General features: G+C 36.0%; 1 protein-coding gene across 8 annotated transcripts in view; it reads left to right on the top strand.

Moving 5' to 3' along the window:
* The window catches only part of PPFIA2 (PPFI scaffold protein A2), a 289,083-nt gene that overhangs the window by 1,538 nt on the left and 265,684 nt on the right, over positions 1 to 21,861 (top strand). For all 8 annotated transcript variants that reach the window (XM_085045788.1, XM_085045781.1, XM_085045796.1 and 5 more), the window contains exon 2: positions 6,406 to 6,656. In XM_085045788.1, coding sequence (XP_084901914.1) covers positions 6,408 to 6,656 — 249 coding nt within the window. In that variant the 5' untranslated portion in view covers positions 6,406 to 6,407. The remainder of the gene's footprint in view (positions 1 to 6,405; positions 6,657 to 21,861) is intronic.

Here is a 21,861-nt window from a genome sequence, read left to right as displayed (position 1 = left end):
TTATATAACTCTTAATGAAGGATGGCCATACCCTGTGCTCTATGGTGGAATTTTTGTCCGTTCACCTTACCTGGATGTTTAAACCGAGCTGCAGAATTTCTAATTGAGCTAATACGGAGTTCACTCTTGATGGAGACATAATGCAGCTAATGCTATAGATTTGCTATGACATTTTTGCATACAGCCTGAAAAATCTTAATGCAATGGCAGTGAACTACATTCTTTCCCCCTCTAGTAGGACAGATTACTTCAAGCAGTCATTGCTTTTTGCCAGTTAAATGTGTGTTTAGAGGGGAAACCTGTTCATGATTTCTGGTAATACTGTAGGCAGTGGTCACATAACATCCAGCATGCTCCCTGGTATCGCATAACAGGCATTTCAAATCTTTATGCTTTTGTTTGGAGGGAGTAAAATGACAGGAGATTGATGGCTTGTCTACATTAGTGACTTTCCCAGCCATCTGTACTGATCCAAACTCACTGAAGTGCATGATAGAATTTCCATGAATTCAAGAATTTGTTGGATTAGATTCCATGCAAATGATTGGAGAACACACTGAACTAGAAACCAATCAACCTGGAATAGGCTTTGTAGTAGATGGTGCAGTAAATACACGATGGACAAGAAAGATAATGTGTTTAGAGGACTTCAGTGTATTGCTTCTCAAGCTGCCACAGTGTATGGCTGTGATGCCAGAGCCTTCAGGTCCAGACCTACTGTTAAAATAAGACTCTAGGTTTTGTTTCAAACTTGAAGAGTTCTAAAGTTAATATATTGCCCTAAAGTCTGTTTCTAGGCAATGCTTATGTGCTACATGGATTTCAAGGGAAGCAGGAATGCGTCAGTATCCTGCTCCACCTTCAGAACTTCTTGGGGCAGGGGGGTAGGGTTGAGATAGTTGCAGGTGCTACACAACTTCACTGTTTGTGGCAGTCCTTGCAAGTTTTGGATGCTTTATGGGCACCCTGACCAAGGGAATTATAAGGTCTGCTCTGTGGCTCAGGATGGATCTGAGAAACAATTTTTCTGTATTAACAGTAAAATGCTGGTGACTTAATGCATATTTCATTGAGGGATTGCTTTACTTACATTCAGGATACTGGGTAAAGTGATAAACTTTGTACTGTAGAAGTACGATGTCCAGTATCAATGGAGCTTTCATTTTTTTTATTTAAAGAAAGAGAAACATGTTTGAAAAGTCTTACTTTTGTGGGTTTAGATCAGTCAAGCATGACTTAAGTTATTTTACTACAGGGCAAGTCAGCCTTTTTCTGGCAAAGAACACAAGCCTTCCTTCTCTTCTTTTGAATGAAGAGGTATATAGTACATGTTCAGCTATTAATGTCACCTTTTTAAGTTGAAGAATATGCCACTGTGTTTGTCCCTTTCCTCTCCTTCCTCTTCTTTGCAGTCCTGGCTGCATGGGAAGTATTGCACAGGATGATGTACATGAGAGCTTATTCAGTTATCGTGGACTTCCATGGTCTTGAAAATATGGGACAGAGGTGTTTAATCCACCACTTGCAGTCCTTAACAACCACTGGAAAGAAATTCCAGCTTCCTCAGCGTTCATTCTTGGATGCCTCTGTTCCCCTCAACCTGCCTTCAGGTTGGAGTAGATGATCTCCAGGGGTTCCTTGCAACCCTAACTATTCAGAGATTGTGTCATATCCTGGCAGAGCAAGGTGCCTGTTGACTCACTAGTGGGTTGCTGTGGTTATCTAGACTCTTCCTCACTTACTCTTGATGATCAGAATGATCAGCTGAGGTCTTAATTATCTCTTCCCCCTCTATTTCCAAATTCTTTTCTGCAGTCTTCTGGTGGCAAAGGCCTGCAGTTCTCTGGTGGCACAATGAGCTGTGATAGTTCGTCAGATGCATGGTTAAGCACCACTGGTATAACCTAGCAGGATTTGAGGTATCAAGTCTTGGTAAAGAAACACTTAGTAAAATCCTTCAGTGGGAATTGACTCAGTCTCTTCAAAGGTGCCTCCTTGTGATCAGGTGCAGATGCCTGAGTTTACTCAATTCAACATCACGTATCATTCCTTTGAAAAGAAACGAAGTCTGGGTTTCTGGGTTCTTGCATTTGTTTGGTGGTTTATTTGTATGATTCCTGTCCCATGGAATTACTCAGTGTGGAAGTCATCTTTGTCAACCCCTAGCCCAGCGCTGGGCCAAGTGCAAAATATGATGAGTTTTCTCACTGCAGATCTGAAAAATAAAAAGAAGATTCAGTGCTAAACAACAGATTTCAGAAATTTAAGGCAGATATTTATGCACTCCAATTTTTCTAGATTTTGTCACATTACCTGAAATTGATAAGAGAAGTTACTTTGCAATTTAGAGTTGAGGCAATGCAATTCAGGGTTTCTGTTTTAAACTTCAGAGGAGAGATTCTAATGCTTCACATACGTTGTTATTTGTCTTTGCTTATTCTCCCTTTTTGCTCCTGTCAGCTCTGAATTATTTTTCAGATAAGACTGAATTATTTTTCATAGGACTCATCAAAGAAATGTAATTGTAATTGCCTTGTAGGAGTTGATAGGGATGTATTGATTAGGGAAAGGAATACTACCCTGGGGTAACAAATATCTGAACATAGGAGCTAACATGTGCAGACCAAGTGGAGAGACTAAAATACATGCACAGACTCGAACATATTTATGCATCTGATTTTCAGCATGCACATGGGGTTGAACGAGGAACTAACAGCCTCTTACACTGTATTAAACCAATTCAAAAGAGTAGAGGGCTGGGAATCTTCATTCTGATCCTTGATCTTTGGGGCTGTTCCTGGGCATATGGTTATATTCCATCAATCATATGACAGGCTGATAAATGTCGTAAGAAAACATGGAATATCCAGATGTCACTTTATGAATGTGCTTGTTCTATCCAGAAGTTATGGTTTAAAAAATCAAGTTCTATGAGCCTAACCAATTTTTGGAGCAGTAAGAATGGAGAACAAAAAGGAAGTTTAATGATAGTCTATTACTTATCTTGTTCAGTTCTATTATAAATAGAATTGATATCTACATGATTGAATAAGAACAGAGTACCTGAGACAAATACCTGCCACGTATGCATGGATCTATTATTCTTGAACTGTACCTACAGCATTAAGGCTAGGATGTGTTTACCTGTGTATATGAAATTTGATTCATGCATATATAGTGAAAGGCATCTGAGTTTTTTAAAAAGTTATATAAATTCACAGATCAGTCAAAAAAGTATGTGTGTCACAGTAGTTCTAAAGGGTAATAGAAGTGGGCCTACCAGTAGCCTTATTTTGAGCCTTTTACAACTGCAGCACTGAATGTGGCTGTGTTTCCCCTATAAATACAATAGAAAATAGCGTATATTTTTCACAGAAAGAATGACTCATTTGGGTTAATTTATTAGAGAGATCACTTTCAATGTTTAATGATGGAAATCCTTCCTGTATAAAATAAACTTTAGCTTAACACAGATTTATGGTCTGTGGTTAGTGGGGAAGAGTAGGTAGGTAGAGTGATTCCTTCTAATTTCATTGTATGAAATGTCTGCATGTGTTGTCTTGGTCCTCTGTGTGCTTCTGGTGTGTGCAAACTGTATCTCTTTCAGTGATAACTAAACTCGGACCTTATTCTTAAATCTAATTTCCTGACCCCATGTGTGAACCACATCATCCTGTGGTTAGCCAAGGGTTGACTAATACTTGCACTCAGCATCAGAAGGCTCAGGAAACATCAAGAACTCTTGTAACTCCTTGACATAATTCACTTCCATTATACCAATCCAAATGCATATGTGCCCTTCCATTTTTCCTCAGCTTCCAATCTTTTACTAATAGACTCTGACTGGTCTGTTTGCTGACACTCCTTCTCTGGTTCTGTGAAGTTCTTTCTCTGCTTTACCTGTCCTAGGTTTTGTTGCAGCCCCCCACAATAAACCTCCCTTCTTTCCTTTTTTAAAAAATTCATTTAAAAATTCTTCAAGTATTCTCAGTATTTTGATTCCTTCCTGCTATCAAGCAGGAAATTCATAGAAGGTGTAATAAGGTCCTGGGGAAGTGTCTCTACTCTTCAGCATGTGCTTGTGAACTGTTAAATGGTGGCTGCCTCAGGACATTGAAAGCATCCCATGTGTTGGCAAGTGTAAGAGTGATAAACGCCAAATAAAGTTTAAAAGAAAAACAAGAAGAATGCTTTTCTGAGGGCAAGAAGACACAAATAATAGTAAATCAGAACAGCATGGCATACCATGCCTTTCATGAAGAGCTATAAGAAACCTTTCTTTGGAAGCCCCACAGCAAACCTGCAGTTGCTTGAGAGTTTTGTTCCTTTATTTCTGGTTGGTAACCCAGGAGCATTCTGAGAAGCCAGGTTTCCTTCAGAGTTGTTTGGGGTCCTCATGGGACCCCACAAATGATCTGTGTGAGGACATGGTCTAGCATTCCCATATCTCCTGCTCCTTGCTGTTGCAAGAGTCAAAGCATCCCTTTCTGTCACACCCTACCAGCATTTCTATCTGGCACAGGTTAGCTTACTGCTTTTCTGTATTTCTCACAACTCTCAGGGGAGAGAAGGAGAGAGGATGCATGTGGTTCCAATGGAATAATGCCATTGATCTCCAAACTTCCAGAAAGCAATGTACATCACCAGTCTGACTGCAAAAACTGCTGTACCTTTTAAAGATTCTCCTGGGGCTGTGAGCTGTGGGAGAAAACTTCCAAATAGTGACTGCCTACATTAGGAACTGCCTACCCATTCCCTGCCTTCTCTGCCGTCTTAGTCATAGCCCAAGTTTGTTACTGGTGCTGTGTCAGAATAACGCAGCCCAGGCGTTCCAAAGAAGCACAATGCATGGCCCACTCCCTTCTCTGAACGGAACAGCTTGGAGGCACAAGATGTGGTAATAGTGCCATGAGCATTCAACTCATGGATTGAGTTACAGACAGGGCTTCCTACATCCCCATGACTATAAGAAGAGATTTTAACCTTGTTTGAATGCGAGGTGCTGAGGTAGCAACGGCTGTACACACAGAGGTTTTCCTGCCTGTTCCCACACACTCACCAGCGTTCCTGCAAAATTGCACCACTCTCACTCTGCCACAGGCTCTGTGCAGGGGCAGTGCATGCTGTGCCCTTCACACCAGAAACCTGATCTGCATGTGTAGGGTAGTGGAAGTAATTTCTTGAATGACGAGCTTCACTGATGAGAATCCCCTAGGACAAGAAGTATGTCCCATGAGATGTTGATGATTGTGAGGTGGGAAAGTTCAGTTACAATCCGAAGTGTTTACTTTCATCTTGAAGAATGGGCATGCAGAGACTATGGTCTCTAGCCACCTGGGGTGTACTGAAAAGTTATGATCGAATTGAGCAAGTGGCAGATGGCCTTAATATTTTTTCATTATCCTTTTGCTCACTGTGAATTTGACCATCCCAAACTGGTTAGCCACAGGTGGGAGCCGAGTGGAGATGCTCCGCAGGGCAATGGCCCCTTGCTGAGTGCCATGTACTTACACCATGTTGCGAAAGGCTCCTGGAGGCAAGACAGGGACTCCCCCTGCTGGCATCTCGCATCCGAAGATCCCTGCGGACAGTGGACAAAGCAGTTAACATCAGCAAGCTCTCCCAAGGGTTCCCAAAGCTTCTCCCTGTACATGAACTGTGGGTTTGAGATTTACGTAAGAAGCTTTGTAGCTGAAGCATGGGACTAGGTGATGTTATTTGCTCTGCTCAGGACAGATTCAAGAAACAAACAACAGTGATTCTGTTACTGGTAATTGAATTTGTGGAAGATATCACAGGGATGTAATTACCAGAGTTTCTAGTTTTTGACCTCTTACTGAACAAGCTCACTGGAGAATAATTTCCCCTGAGGATGGGAATAACTAGATAGAAAAATAGATTAACCTGGCATTGTTAAGGCAGCATGATACTGGATCAATGGTTAGCCTGAGCTGTACTGTAGAATTGCCTAGAGGAGGACAAAATCTGGCAATTAATGGCAGCTATTGACATCAATACCAACAATTCAACAATGAAATTAAGTCAGAGAAGGAAGAAAAGCCACAATAAGGGAGACTACAATAGCAGAGGAAGTCTACTCTGTTATTTTACGAGAGCATTATTTGCAAAACTATTTATTCAAAATATTCTGTAGCCCTCCATCTCCTTCCAGTCAGCCTTCTTTCATTTTGGGAAGCACATTCAAAGTCTTTTCTCTGTGGGATTAGTCACTGTATTTAATCCCTTTCTATTGACCATCTGATTAACATTGCACACAAGTTTGAAAGTGGGAACAGTGCAATAATCTACTAACTCTGTCCATGTGACAGTTTATTCCTCTCATGAAATATCCTCAAATGTTTTCTCAACTGAAGAGCTTTTCCTTGATTTGTGTTCTTTTTAAAGAAATGATGTGTGAAGTGATGCCAACGATAAATGAGGACACCCCGATGAGTCAACGGGGGTCCCAAAGCAGTGGCTCGGACTCGGATTCTCATTTTGAGCAGCTGATGGTGAACATGCTGGATGAAAGGGACCGTCTCCTCGATACTCTTCGGGAGACACAGGAGAGCTTGTCACTTGCACAGCAACGCCTACAGGATGTCATCTATGACAGAGACTCCCTCCAGCGACAGTTGAACTCTGCACTGCCTCAGGTATGTAGTTCATAAAAATTCTTTTTTTTCGTTCAGGTTCACCAATTTTTTTACTTAATATCACTTACTTTAACCCTAATCAGTATGTATTCCTTGAGGTCCAAATTTTGCTCCCATTGAGGTCGGCTACAGAGCTCCTACTGATTTAATAGTACCTGGTTTGCCCTCTATAGGGCCTCTTTTCATAGTTAAGAGTAGGAGCAATGCTGTTGACTTGAAGGAGAGCAAGATGAAGGCCTGTAGCTACTGGTTCTTTTGGCTGTTGCTCTAGCATTTACAACAGGTGAGAGATCATTTAAATCAAAGATCTAATAGTGGAAATTAAGCAAAAAAATTAGGATGTTTTCTGGAGACTCTTCTGGATAAGAGTTTCTAATAAACAACTAAATAAAACTAACATATAATTTAAATAAGGTACTACACAAACCCACAAAAACAACTGATAACTTAATATTTTAGTTCAATTAAGTTAAAATATTTATTTAAATTTCATTAACTAAAGTTATCCTAGTCTTTTTTAGGAACTTCAAAACTATACACTTCCATTAAAATACTAATGTGTTGTTTCAATATTATATATCAATATAATTTTTTAAATATACTAGAATTAAAAGCAAGGAAAGATCTTACTTCAGTCTGTGTATGTGGCCAGAGGTTGGAAAGATACCCTGATTCAAAATTCAGGTTTTCTGTATGTTTTTTTCTATGTGTCTCTCAGCTGTCAATTACTGGAGAATGTGACTGTAGCCTTGAGGGCCTGGGCGTACCTGCCTGGTCCAAGTTCTATAACTGTTAGACAGGGGTTAGGGAGGAATTAGGACAGGGTGTGGTTGAAATAAAGAGATAATAAGGATGAATTAAATGAGTAAGAAAAATTTTAAGGGTAGAAGAGGAAAATGGCACCCTCTGGAATAGGGAACAACATTTAAGGCTAACCTCAGCAGGTTATTGAAATACCTTGGGACAGGACTGAATAAGAGAGAGAGAGAGACTGTAATCATTTGAAGAACAGCATTAGCAACTTAAGCACTAGCTCTAGACAATAAGAATGCCTGCAGCTGGCTTGGGACAAACAGAAAGGAGTAGCAATTATCTTGATATACAGTAAAATCAAGGTTGGGTTTTTTTCTTTTTTCTCTTTATTTGTGGGCAGTTGAGCTTCTTTTGTACAGGTGTCTCTCCATAGAAGAGTGGAAAAGAGTAAGTGAAAGACAGCATAAATCCTTTATTCAGAGATTTACTGCTGGAAATCTGAAGAAGAGAGGACGCTCTGCGTCTGTGAAGTCCCATTCAGTGTGCTGCTTAGTGCAGAGGTACTCTCCACCGTGCCCATAGTGAGGTGTTTTTATTGAGCACTAGCAGGGGTCTAAGCCCTAATGTTTCTGTGTCTCGCATATGCAGAACTCCTGCTAAAATACTGGAGACTAGCTAAGGAAAATAATATTCAGCATAAATGTCATACAGAGCCTAAAAGAAAAAATTCTAAGGAAATGGATCAAAATATGATTTTATTCTTCATTTCTTCTAATAAATGTTGGTGTTACGTATTTATTAATGATAGCTGTACACCTCCCAAAAGCAACTGATTTGTCAGATGAGCACTTTGGATTACTATGTACCATTAAGGATGTAGGTTTCCCATATGAGAAACTGAGTGGCACGCTGCTTACACTTTAAAGCAGAATCAGGGCTTTTTTCCCATCAGTTATCTAGATCTTCACGTAAGTAACTAAATTCTGTAGAAATCTGTTCTTATAAGTACAGAACACTGGCTTGGTAATATAACATTCTAGTTACAGAGTCTATCAAAAATATGATTTTCATATGACTGCCATATTATTTAATTTTCTTTCTGGACTCGAGATATTCTACATAGTACTTCTACAGTTTTTTGTTTTATGGTTTTATGGTTTTATGAATGGCAAGCTTGCATTGCTAGCTGCCTGTTATAGCCTTATGACACAATATTACCTAGGACTCATTACCTAGTGGAGAGGAAGAATTCTCTCTTCACTCAGTTTAGGAGGAGAATACATGAATATATGATATCTATATGATAATTATTATTTATTTATTTATTATTTGATATCTAATGAGTGCTTTATCAGAATATATCAGAACATATTATTCATCAGATTATATTCTTTTAGCTCTTGATCGCTTGAGTGGTTTTCAAAATTCAATTATTTCTTAGTATTTGCATAGTGCTTTGTATGTTGAAACTGTGTATTGACACAGTTATATTCTGAAGCATTTTTGTTAGGACACTGTTTTTCTTTATTGTCTGTTTAATGGTTTACAGTGAAAAATATGTTCTGGAAAAATCATTACACTTGTAATAAATAGAACCTGAACAAAAAGAGCCTGCGTGAAACTCAGCCATTGAAAAATCTTGTCTGATGGGAAATAGGCAATATTAAATAACATTAAATGGGAAGATCGAGTTATTAGTTAATGCTGTTACAGCTGTTAATGCTGTAGCCAATGACTGGAAATGTCTTTAAGTTTTTATACTGGTCTGCACTGCAATAAAACAATGTATAATTAACTATGTCTTTCAAATTTGAGTTACAAAAATGTAGTTATCATGCTACCACTGAAATAAAATTCATTTCCATTAGATTGGCAGTCTTAACTTTATGAACATCTATGTTTAACTGAACAGCTCTGTTTAAGGAAGGAGGGAAAAAGTGAGCGGGCAATTACAGATCAGCTAGACTAAATGAAATAACAGAGAAGACTTTAAAACTTGTGTTGGAGGAAAATCAAATAATGTGTCAAAAAGCTAACTTAAAAATATGACAAGGGTTACTCAAAATTAACTTTATACAGAGTAACTCAACATGACTACTTGGTACCAGGCTTTTTAAATTAGGGAACTACAGTATCCCTAAAATAGTGTCTTTTGATGTCATCCTGTTTAAATTAGTAATGCATGGGAAGTGTGTAAGGAAAAACAATATAATAATTAGTAAGGTAATTAATAAAAGAGAGGAAAAATTTTCACTTTTTCATTAGACTGACAGGATGGAAGGAGAGTAGTAGTAGTTGTAGTTAATAATGTGTTTTGAGATCAATTTTTGTTAATTTGAGCATAAGAAGAAGCCTGCTAGTGGAAATTTTGGACAACACAAAATTGAGTTGAATAGTCAACTAAGGGAATATGGTAATACAGAAGAAGAACAGTCACAGAAGTGGGATGATAGCACGTGGTACAAGGGTGAGGGCCTTATATCTAGCATGTAATAAAAAAACTTATGACCTTTTAGGTAGCAGTAGTAAAGGGGGATAATATATGTTTTACAATGGCGCTAGGCAGCCAGTGGGTGATGGGTGTAAAAAAGGGAAGGTACCATTTTGAAGTGTGTTATGTGAGAGATTTCTGTTGGAAGTGGGTAAGTGTTAATGCAGTTGAACCAAGGGGTGGTTTGGACCTTATTTATCTGAGATTTGGCTTAGTAGTGATTTTCAGGGGAAAACTGACTTGAGAGGGACTACGAGTGATTTCATAGATTTTCTTGGAGAGACAGGAAGATGGAGTGAACAGGTAAAGATGACAGAAATGTTTTAAGCCAAAAATAATGTTGATGAAGGAATAAATTATTATGGGGTACTCTTTATAAAGGTAGATCATTCTTCAAAAGTAGGTCTTGAATTATGAAGGAATGGCATCTTTCTTAGACAAAGAAATGGTGAAAACCTCAAACTGTTTTCAAGATGAGGCTGGTATAAAAGACGCCATATATCTTATATATAGCTTTGGTTAACCTCTGAACGGGACCCAGAGCATGCTTCATGTTCTTTATTTCAGACTTTATTGTAGAGATATTAAGAATATAGTTTGCAAGCGATCTTGTTTATTCTTCTCAAAGCTGCCTGTTGACAACAGAATCCTCTAAGGAAAGTGTATTTGGGTCTGCCCTGCATGTTCCCCAACGACAGGAATTTATTGTATTTAGGTCATGACTCTTGAGTCCAAAATAAAAAAAATTGCTAAATACAATAAACTCCACTGTAATGAGGAAGCATAAGATCTAAACACTTAACAATTTTATTGGAGTAAAATTAGGTCTTTTACTGTAGCATAAGAAAGTGTTCTACTAAAAAGGTTAGGAACAGTAACTGGTTTTGAGTGCTAGAAAGAGGAAAATGTTCAGTTACAACTTTCTCAAGCAAATTTAACCATAATCTCCTCTAAGATAAATTGTCTAGAAAATATCCCCTGTATTAGTTATCTTGTAAACAAACTGGAAAAATACCACGTATGTAATTGTTAGACTTAGAAAGACTCATAAGAATCATAAGAATCATAACTGTACTCTGATAAACAATTCTGAACTAGTCTTGTTTTATGGTTGTTCTGTTGTTTCTTTTAGCCTTTCAAGAATAAGTTTCAAGGTATGAAAGATTTTATTTATATGAAGATGTTAATAAGTTACCATTCTCTAATCAAGCATATTTTGTTCATTAATAATGTACTTGCTCAGTGATTTACTTAGAAATAATTATTCACACGATAGTTGAGGTTGGAAAGGACCTAGGAGGTCACCTTGTCTAGCTTGTCTGCTGCAGCAGGCTTACTAAGAACAGGCTGCCCAAGACTGTGTCCAGATGGCTTTTGAATATCTCTGAGGGTAGACTCCGCAGCCTCTCTGGGCAACCTGTGCCAGTGCTCAGTCACCCTTGCTATAAAAAGTAGAAAGTGTTTCCTGATGTTCAGGGGGAACCTTCTGTGTTTCCATTTGTGTTCATTGTCTCTTGAATATTACGTTATCAGAAAGTTCTGATTTTACTGCTCATCTAAGGTAGCAGATTTTTTTTTTAATGGCTATAAATCTTTTCATATATTGATCATCAGAATCCACAGCTATGATATATCTTTTTCACATTATGCATTTTTCTGTTATGCATTTTTCTCACTGGCTGTCACCAGTTGACTCTTTATTTTCCATGTGCTTTAGCATAGTTTCCAGAAGGATCTGCTTCATGATCTTGGTGGTCACTGAGGTGAAACTGACTGACCTTCAGTTCCCTCTATCTTCCATTTTGTCTTTCTTAAAAATTAAGGTTATGTTTCTGCTTTTCCAGTCAGTGGGAACTTCACAAGGCTGACACAGCTTCTCAAATATGATGGATAATGGCTTAGGCACTTCATCCACCAGTTCCCTCAGGACATGTGGTGGCATCTCATCAGGTCCTATGGACTTCTGCACCTTCAGGTTCCTTAGATGCAGATAATCTCAAACCTGCTCTTCCTCAGTGAGTGGTTCTGCATTCTCCCAGTCCATGCCTTTACCTTCTGCAGTGCAGGACAATGTGGCTGAAGCACAATGCCTGGTTTGCATTGCTGTAAACAGCTTAACTTCTATGAGTTGAGTTCTTCTATGCATAGGTATAAAACCTCCCATGTTTAAAATAGACCTTGCAAAACTAAAGCAGTCCAGGTATGTTATCCTTTGATAGAGATCAAACACCTAATTCTAATTAAGTTTAAATTTTGTAGGATGTTGCAAAAATAGGGTTTTTTCCTCCAATAGATATTATTTTCAGTGTTATTTGAAATTTTTTTCTTTCTGGTTTTAGATAGTAGAATTGTTTGGAGCATGGAACTGGAATGCTAAAATGAATCCTTTGATATCCTCTGGTACACCATAGATTTCAACTAAATTTTAATTGTTAGCTACAATAATCCAGTAATAAAATCAGTAATAGAAATATAGTAGTAATCATTAAGTTTTTATTTTATCTAATAAGATACCACTCATTTAGAAATGCTGACTGGAGACATGATAGAAGGGAAAACCCAACGAGGGAAAAGTAATGACGTTGTTTTATTGAACCAGTTTATGTAATTTGATCAATGTTAACCTTTAATAGGATTGTGATTAGAGAATTTTGTTGATAGCCTTGCAGTTTCTTCCAATACAATGAGCAATGAATTTTTTACTGCCAGAGACAAGAAAGGTATAGGAGACAATAGTAGCTCAGTAGGGCCTTATTTTGAGGTTGTGTTTTCTGTTTAGGTGTGTGTGCATATAGTACATGGATATAAAATACTGGCATACATACAGATACATATATAGACACAAAAATAAAATAGCCCTAAAGAAATAAATACACAGAGTTTTACATAGTAATAATTAAAATAGACTTTGTTCATTTAAGATTGGACATTTGCTGTTTGGGTGAATATAATAGCTTGACCCACAGTATTGTTCTCAAAACAGCTCTTGTTCCTATGATGAAGAGAGTATGATGGCTTTTTTCCACAATTTATTTCTTCCTGGCTATGCTGAAGAACATAGAGTACCAATGGCATCCTGTATATTTGAATGAATAATCAGTACTTTTTCTGAGATTCTAAAAGCATCCTCTTGTGTGAAGGACTTCTGCAATTTCTCCATCTATTTTTTTAATCTTGCAAGATTATGCATTTTTCTCACATTTCCAGGGAATAATTTAAAAAGAATTCCAAGCAGTGAAATGGAGATCTATCCCATGTGTCTGAGGTGAAAGTTCCAAGTTTTTTTCTGTCTGAAAAATCCAGTGAGATGGTCTGTATTCATGTGTAAAAGGTAAAGCTTGACCCACTGATTGTTGCTATCTCTAAATTTGCTCTGTCTCAAAGTATAGTTGTGCAGAGTAGTAAATAAAAACATGTTAATTTTCAGGTGGTCTGAATCCACCTGAATGGCAGTTCCCATGAAAATCAGTGCAAGTGGCAAGACTTTGTGACTGCTAAAATCAGTTTAGATTACTAAATAACAGAAATATTTTCATAAACAAATTGGAATAATGCTTTTTTTGCTAATTATCTTAGCTCTTTGTCTCAAGATATTAATACTGAGGGGAGCATATTGAGATGTATGCTCAAGATCAGATACTAAACATAACTATTAATTTTAATAGAGTAAATATGGAAATACATGTTTTTACAGGAGTTAAATGTGTAGGGGGGAGACAGAGCATCTGGAATTCAAAGAAAACTTGTCATTATAAAGTTGCAGTGGTTTAAGTGCAGCACAGCACTGAAATAATAGTTGTGTCCAACCTAAGAAATGTTTGGGAAAGATTTAAGGTTTTCCTTCATCAATAACAGAACATGTAACTTAACAGAACATGGTGTGTGGCTAGCACAGGTCTTTCCCATGAGAAATCCTTTTGTGTTTTATAAATAAAGATAAGGTTTGGATGTTATTAAAAACAGTGTCCCAAGACTTGGATGGTGCAGACCTGGCCAATCAGGCCTAGGGGGAGGTTTCTGACTGACCAATCTGGGTGACTTTTGAAAACTCTATATATATGATGAAATCAAAACAATAAAGGCCTTTTCCTTCTTGCCACTGAGAACTGACTTCCTTACTCTGCTAGCTGCTCAACAGCGACAATGGTGTTTCTTTTTTTCTACATAAAATTGAATGAAGGCTGTTTGCATAGTTTTACATACAAATTTTATTATGCTGGATGACTCCTAACTAATATTATCTGTTAAAAGACAGACTGACAATATCTGTGGTGTAAGTAAGACAGTGCTGTAGCTGGGTCCTCTCCGGACTATCTGTTCTTTTTAAACTGCTGTCATATTCCCAACAGAGCACAATCATAGGTGTAATTATACATACAAGTAATAACTTGAAGTCTTTTAAAGTATGAGTTTATTTCCTTGCTGTTGTGAAGTTCTGTCAATTCAGCAGCATATTGCAAATATTTATAAGCAGGAGAATTTCTCTTAAAAGCTTTGGACTTCGTAATAAATACTTGATGACTGAAGAAGACTGATGTGACAATCCAGCAGAGGAATAAAATAGGATATGGGGAAAAAAGACAGAAACATAAATATTTAGAGGAGACGGAACATGTGGTGAATGCCTGAAGCAATCAACAAGACTATGTATTCCCGTTTCACTCTGCATCTGCTTCATAAACATTGATATCAATTATTTTAGTTTGAACCAGGTACATCAACTGCTGCATTAAGTATTGATGGCTCATTATCTGAATGGTTATAAAGACATTTGAATGAAGATGAGGAAAAATATAATGGTGCTGGTCAACAGAATAGAGCACAGATGGTTCTCCAAGTCCCTATAAATGAAGTTGTTGCCATCAAAATTATAGACACCATTGTTTTCATAACAGCTACAGTCATGCCTCTCAGTGTTTAAGAGGCATTTGGACAATGGCTTTGATAATCCAATTTGGTTAAAATAACTTGGTTAGCCTTGAAGTGGTCAGGCAGTAGGACTAGATGTTTATTGTAAGTCCCTTCCAACTGAAATATTCTGTCCTGTTACACAATGAGGAAAAGCTGGAAAAAATAATGTAATTTCATAAAGCTTATCTCTGTTGGTATATTCTTTGCTCATGTCCTTGAAAGTGGGTAGTAGAGCCTGAGACACCATCCAAGAACATCTTGAAAACATATTACTTTTAAGTTCTCTATTAAGAGCAGAGGAAATGCAGAATATTTAAGAATTAGCTTTTAGAAAGGTCTTATTCTGGCTGTTTTCTATCATAACAAATAACTTCCCATACTAATGAGTATTCACTCAAAACCATAAAATTATGTTGGGGTATGTTTTTTTATTTCAAAAGTAGGGATAATTTAGTTCTCACTGAAGCATGTGATGTTTTCCTGTTGACTGAAGAAAAAGGTTTGTTTGTATTGATGAATATGTATCTTTCATATGATCCCCAGGGATCTGAACTTCTATCTACAGAAGTTAAGGGCCAGGTAGGGTAGTAACCTTATTTTGTATAATATAACATTTCTATAGTCTACTCAAGAATCTGTTCCAAATCATCATTTGCTGAGTATATCTTATCCTTTAAGCTTTTTCCTATTTAGTATCAGATTATACGGTTTTTTCTTTTAATTATTGCTGGTGAACTGCTTTACTGAGTATGAGTGCATTTTTATTATGTATGAATTCTACAAAAAATCCCAGTTGCACTGTGACAGTCAATTTGTTATGACAGTCAATCATCTGTCAAAACAGAAAATATTAAGTAAATCTTGGAGATCTACAGTAAGGTTCTTTATTGTAGGTTGGTTTATTTGAAATTATGAAGTAACCAAAATTGCAGATTTGTTTGTTTCCCCACATAAGATTTTTTTTTTTTAGCAAGACTCTAAGCAGAAGGGAACATAAAGAGAAATAAAGAGAAGAAATTTCTTTAGTACTGTGAATACTAGTGCAATTTGGGCAAATATGTTTTGGACATGGGATTTGGAGATTATACACTAAGTTTGTGGTATTCTACTTTCTTTGCTTAATAATATTAGGTTGACATTTGAAATAATGAATATCAATGACATTCAGATATGCTGAACACATTTGCAATGTTTTCTCAAGGGTCAAGGATGAATATGATCTCGTAACAGTTGCATAAGCACATTGTTGTATATCTTTGGTCAAAACATGTAGAAAACAATACTTCTGAATTGGTGAACACTAGGTAGACATAACTGCCCCTATTGAATCAGTTTTTCATTAGCAGTAAAATCTTGATATTAGAAATATTCCAAGAAAAAGTTAGGTATTTTAATATAAAGGATTTCTTATTATTCAGTAATTGATACACATTCATATCAGATCCAGATACTCTGCTGTAATTTGGTTTGCTGTTTCTATCTGCTATAAACTAGCATAAACTTTGTCAGCCAAAACACATTTAAAATTCTAACCCTGTATATGTGGAGAGTAAATCAACTGGCTTGTCCCATGTCTTTATCCTTTTTCATTGAATTTTCAGCTACCTTCAGTAGCTTGTTTTCCCTTTCCTTGTAACTCTACTTAGGCTCTTAGCTGTAATACAAATTTTAAAGTCTCCTGTATTAAGAAGGAAATCTGTATTTATTTTTCCGTATTCCTAATCATTTTCCGTGTGAACTACTACTGCTTCTTGCCACAGCTGTGGCATGCTGTTATCAACATACAGATAACAGTCTAATAGTTACTCACATATATTGTATATATTCCCTGCAGAAGCTCAATGTTTGGATTGTGTGGACATATCTTCACTATTGTTTACTGAAAATTGTAATTTCGAAAAATGCTTTAAAGAAGTGGCACAGTTTTTCACAAATGGAACACATCTGTGCCTTTATAAATTCCCAGATTAAGTCTTCAGAAATAATACCGTGCATGGGCAGCTGCTTTTGTTTCCATGCAAACAGAAACCTCTGCATACTTTCTAACAATCAGGGAAAATCACTTGGGAACCTACATTTAAGTCTGAAAGTTGATAACTGGACTTCCAAAACCAATGGTTACACAAGATCTCAAATAACCTGAATCAGACTTGCAAAAAAGTTTACATTTGTTGTAAAATTTATGATTGCACTATTTCAGCTGGGTACAATTCTTTTTAATTTAGTTATGCTTGAATCTGAACCATTCACTGATAGTTCTTTTCTGTTTTAATATATCCATGATAATTTTGCTTCTTACTTGCATATTACTGTGCTATGATAGCAAGAATTACAAGAAGATCAGTAGCAATTTAAGGTAATAAAAAAGTCAATGTTCTGATCTATATTTGAAGATACAGAAATTCTTTATTACTGGTCATTATTTGTAATCTCAGACATTATAGAAACAAAATCACTTTTGCTCTGGACAGAATGAACCAGAAAGTATTTATCTTCCAGAAGAATACTAGCTGATAGATATGAGATGTCTGAAATGCTGCTTGTCCTAATCCAGTGCTGAATTTTTGAGCCCTAAACCATGATATCTCTTTGTTTTTTAAAATAACTTTGCTACCTAATTGGCATGGTGTTAATGATGTGCTAAGACTCCCTTTAAAGTAGTCACAAAAGTGTTTCTTTTGCCTAAAAAGAAAGAGTTTACACTTACAGATGGTTTTAGATGTATTTTAAAGATGACATCCAGATGAGAATAAAATTCTTCTTTCTCGCTGGTTGCTTAAAGAAACAAAAAGTATTCATATGGCACTGAACTGAGTGTAAAGCAGAAGCTTATACATCAAGAATGTAAGCTAATACATCAAGAACTGGTACAGCTTTACAATTCTTTGATTTTTCCAGAGATGGGAGAATGACCTCAGGCATAACATGTAGGCAAGTGTTTCCAAGTTCATAACCCCATAAATTTGTTTCTAGAGTGTACACATGTCAGCTGCTCACAAAGAATTACTAAAGCAAGGGCTTAATGAAAGGAGGGAGAGAAAGACAAGCCCTGTACTGTGAGATCTCCAGAGTGCTTTCTGAGACCTTTCATTTGCAGATGAGGGCAGGTTTTCAACTTCAGTTTATATGCTAATCCTAAAACAGAAGTGGTTTTTTTCCAAAACTGGTTTAGTCACTTTCAAACCTGTGTAAAATAAAAGAAAAAAAAAAGACAAAAAAAGAAAGAAAAAAGAAGTTATCGCTAGCATGGACTTCCACCTACTTTGATCAGGTTTTTCTTGTTTTGTTGTTGTTGTTGTTGTTTTGTTTTCTTTGTTTGTTTTTTGTTTGTTTGTTGGTTGGATTTTTTTTGTTTTTCTTCTGTTTTTCTTCAAAAAATCTGCCACAACAAAAAAAGATATTTAAATATTTGTAAACATGCCAATCTTGTACATTAATGTCTTGTCTGAATGCAAGCAATGAAATAAATATAAGAAAACATACATGATACTAATTAATTACAAGCTACTGATTCAGATGCACTTAAAAATCTGAAAACAGATGTGACCACATCCAGTAGCAAGTGAAATTTAGTGGACTCATCAATTTAAATGTTTTCCCCAAGTAAGGATGAAGAATTAAAAGATAATGATACTACTGAATGCAGAATACTTTTGGGGTTCTCTTAACAGCCCTGATTCTGAGAGGAGTAAGACCACATTGTAGATTGTCCTTGCAAAATTTTTCTGTTGTCACTTTTGTACAGAACATATCCTTGAGTAACAAAGTAACATACCTACCTCGTCTTTTTCCATGAGTCAGTTGTGACTCATGTCTGTTGTACATCATCCTCCAGAAGTGAGTTATTTTGTGAGTATAAAGTGTGCTATGTATGAAGAACTGTGACATAAGTCAAAGTCACAGTAGATATTACTAGAATATTCACATGGAAGGTTATACATCAGCAGAATTTTAAATGGTTTGTGACATCTTCTGGTTTGAAAAGGATGATGCTCTATATGCTGAAGATAAGTAATATATTTCTTTTTCTGATAGGGCGGTAATTTTGTAATGTAGTAGTACAAGCTATATGGTTTGTTTTACCCACAGTATCCCTCAGGATCTTTCTTTTAAATTCTGTTAGTAAAATCCATATTTGTATCTATTGGAGACTCAAGGTTCTTTTCCTGAATGTCTGAACTTTTTCCAATGAAAACTTCTTCAGCTTCTGCCTTCTGAAACCAATTTTTGAGCTCATAATATACACACTTTTTGGGAACAGTTTTAATCACTCTTAAGAATAGGTTTACAAGAAATATGGGTAAAGCACTCATGGCCAGGCAGGCCCAGTCTTGGATGAACTGCCATTGCTGGAGCTGTTCTTATAAGAACATGTGCTCTGATAAGCAAGAATTTCTATTAAAATTCAAGTGCTTCTGCAGAAAAGTTTCTACTGACTTTTATTTTAAAAATTTACAAAATCAATGTCATTTCATAATCAAAATGTACAATGTTATTAGTTATCTAAAACATTATTTTTTAAATCATACAATGGATTTTCCATGAAAGAGAAATGCTTTAAAATATTTTCAGTCTTTAATTCCACAGTTTTAGAGGAATATTTTGGAAATACTTTGCATTTTATACAGATGTATTTTTGAAAAATAAAAAAAAACCCCAACAGAATTCAGTATTAGCAGCAGAAGTTTCATTTTGTGAAGAAAGAAATTATTATCTAAAAATTACTGTTTTGACAGCTAGACCTATTTTCCAGATCATGTCATGACTGGGTTACTGTTTTTTGCTAAGAAAAAATATAATGTTAGAAAAGATAAAGACATTTCTTTATAGACATTGAAACATTTTTTAACATACTAATGAAATGTTTATAGTTTTCATTTAGAAATAGTCTTCTGCCTTGAATTTGCCTATTTAAAAAGAAAAAAAAATCACCTTCAGCTAAAATAAAACATTGCAGCTAAAATGAAAAGAAAGTTTTGGGTTTTTTTTCTGGTTTTTGTTGTCAGGGAAATCAGAAAAAATCTGCTCTGTAGTGTAGAAGATAAAAATAGTCTGTTAGAAATTAAAACAGTTAATTGCTAAACTTTCATTTCAAAACAGTGAAATCAGCATTGATTACTATTTGTTACTTACCGTTGTCTATTTCACTGAATTCTTCTTCCTTATGTAAATATGATGATTTAGAAAGAAGTGCAGCTAGGACTCTGGCTAGCTGTTCACACTCCAGTTTTGGTAATGATTACTTAAGGACAATGTTTGCATATGTGGGTTTTTTGTCTTTTTTAAATGAGATATAAAATAGATTGGTATTTCATGTAGGTGCAAAAATTCCTATCTGCCAATTTCTCTCCTGTTTTAGTAAAAGAACACATGGTGATTATTTTGTCTTCCACAAACATTCCAGTTCCAACTTTATTTATCATTATTCAGTGGCAAAGTTGTTTGCCTCTGTTCATAGCCTGTGAGAAAAAAAGACGAGGAAATACTATGGTGTGGGTTGATCTTGTTAATTCTTTTTTTATAGGCATAGTATTTAGAAAAAATGAGGGCATTCTTCTATTTAATTAGTTCTTGCTCTGTAGTTGAAAATCAAATGTTTCCTCTTAAAAAAAAAAAATTAACTAAATCTATATGCCCATATAAATTTCCAATAGTTCGATATTGTGCACCTGATTTATTCAGGAAACCTGCAGCAAATTATTTAAGAAGCTTTCTCTGCTTGCTGTCATCTAAGCAGTCTGGTCCAAACCCCTTGTCTCCAAATGCAATTAATACACTGCGTTTGACATTAGTGGCTTTATTTTTGAGTCAAATTCTAATGTCTTTTCTACAACATCCATGACATATACAAAACCTTTTGGCTTGAAAATCTAATTAATATTCTGTTTGGGATTTCAGAAATAATTGGCCTTTAAGACCTTTTGGAATTGCATAAGGCCATTCCTTCTAAGCTTTATATAGAGATCTTTCGAACTTTATTCTATCCCATGATGTTAATATGGAGTTCAGTGAGCTAAAGCAATACCTTACAGTTCCTTCCACATTTTGGGCATAGTAGGAACTGACAACCTTATTTGTCATTTAGTAACTATGAGGTATTCAGGATTACTGAAGGCATGCAGCCAAAAGAAAGTGAACAGACTGTAGCTGAAAGGTTTGCAACTTCAGCAAAGTGGTTGGAGTATATTGAGAGTAACACATAGGATGGTCTCTAAATTCTTGCCTTATGGCATTTTGGTAGAGTTTAGTTTCAGCTAATTGAAGCAAGCTGTCAATTTACATCTCAAAATATAATGTGAAGTTTAATTTAAGAAGGCTGCATACTTCTGCAGTGTTCTATACCAGGGTAAAAAGTAATAGAAATTAATATTTTTACGTGAGCAGTTTACTTTCTTTTTTTTTTTTCAATACAACCTGTTTTTTGGTAGGAATGCTCCTGAAATTATAAAATTCTTCATTTGTCTATCTGTCTCCTATAGAAGATGGCTCTTTTCCTTCATAATTTACTGTTTCCTCTGAAAAACTGAGAAACGTGTATTTTTTTCCTATCTGGAACAGATAGATGTTGCTTCCGTGCCTCCTTTAGCTAAAAAAAATTAAAAACATTTTACAAAAGTTATTCTTCATTCCTTAGGACTGAGGAGCAATTGCATCAAGGAGTGAGGAGATAATGCACTGTAGATAATTTCCTACTTTCTTTGTTCAGGGTCGCTCAGCTGGTAGAAACATTGCAGGAAAATTGAGAGTCATCTTAGAGCTGCATTCAATCAATGATGAACAAATTGCCTTTGTCGATTGCACATATGCTTTTCTTGTTCTGTCTCCTGTGCCCTGCAAAGTGAAGCTGAAGACAGTGAGGCAGTTAATTTTTTTAAAGGAAAAAGGTCTTAAATAGCCTAAAGCCTACATCTTTCATGTATTATATGCGTAAAAAAACCAAAAAACCCCTAACGTTGACCATTGTTGCATCACTTTTATTTAGTTTTTAAATTATACTAATTTTGACAGTGATTGTAACAAGACAGGAACCTAATTAGAAAATTTACTTAT

Source organism: Lichenostomus cassidix, chromosome 1Aa, assembly GCF_008360975.1.
Source record: "Lichenostomus cassidix isolate B80296 chromosome 1Aa, HeHo_3.0, whole genome shotgun sequence".
Classification (NCBI taxonomy): domain Eukaryota; kingdom Metazoa; phylum Chordata; class Aves; order Passeriformes; family Meliphagidae; genus Lichenostomus; species Lichenostomus cassidix.
This window is presented reverse-complemented; position numbering and strand designations above follow the sequence as displayed.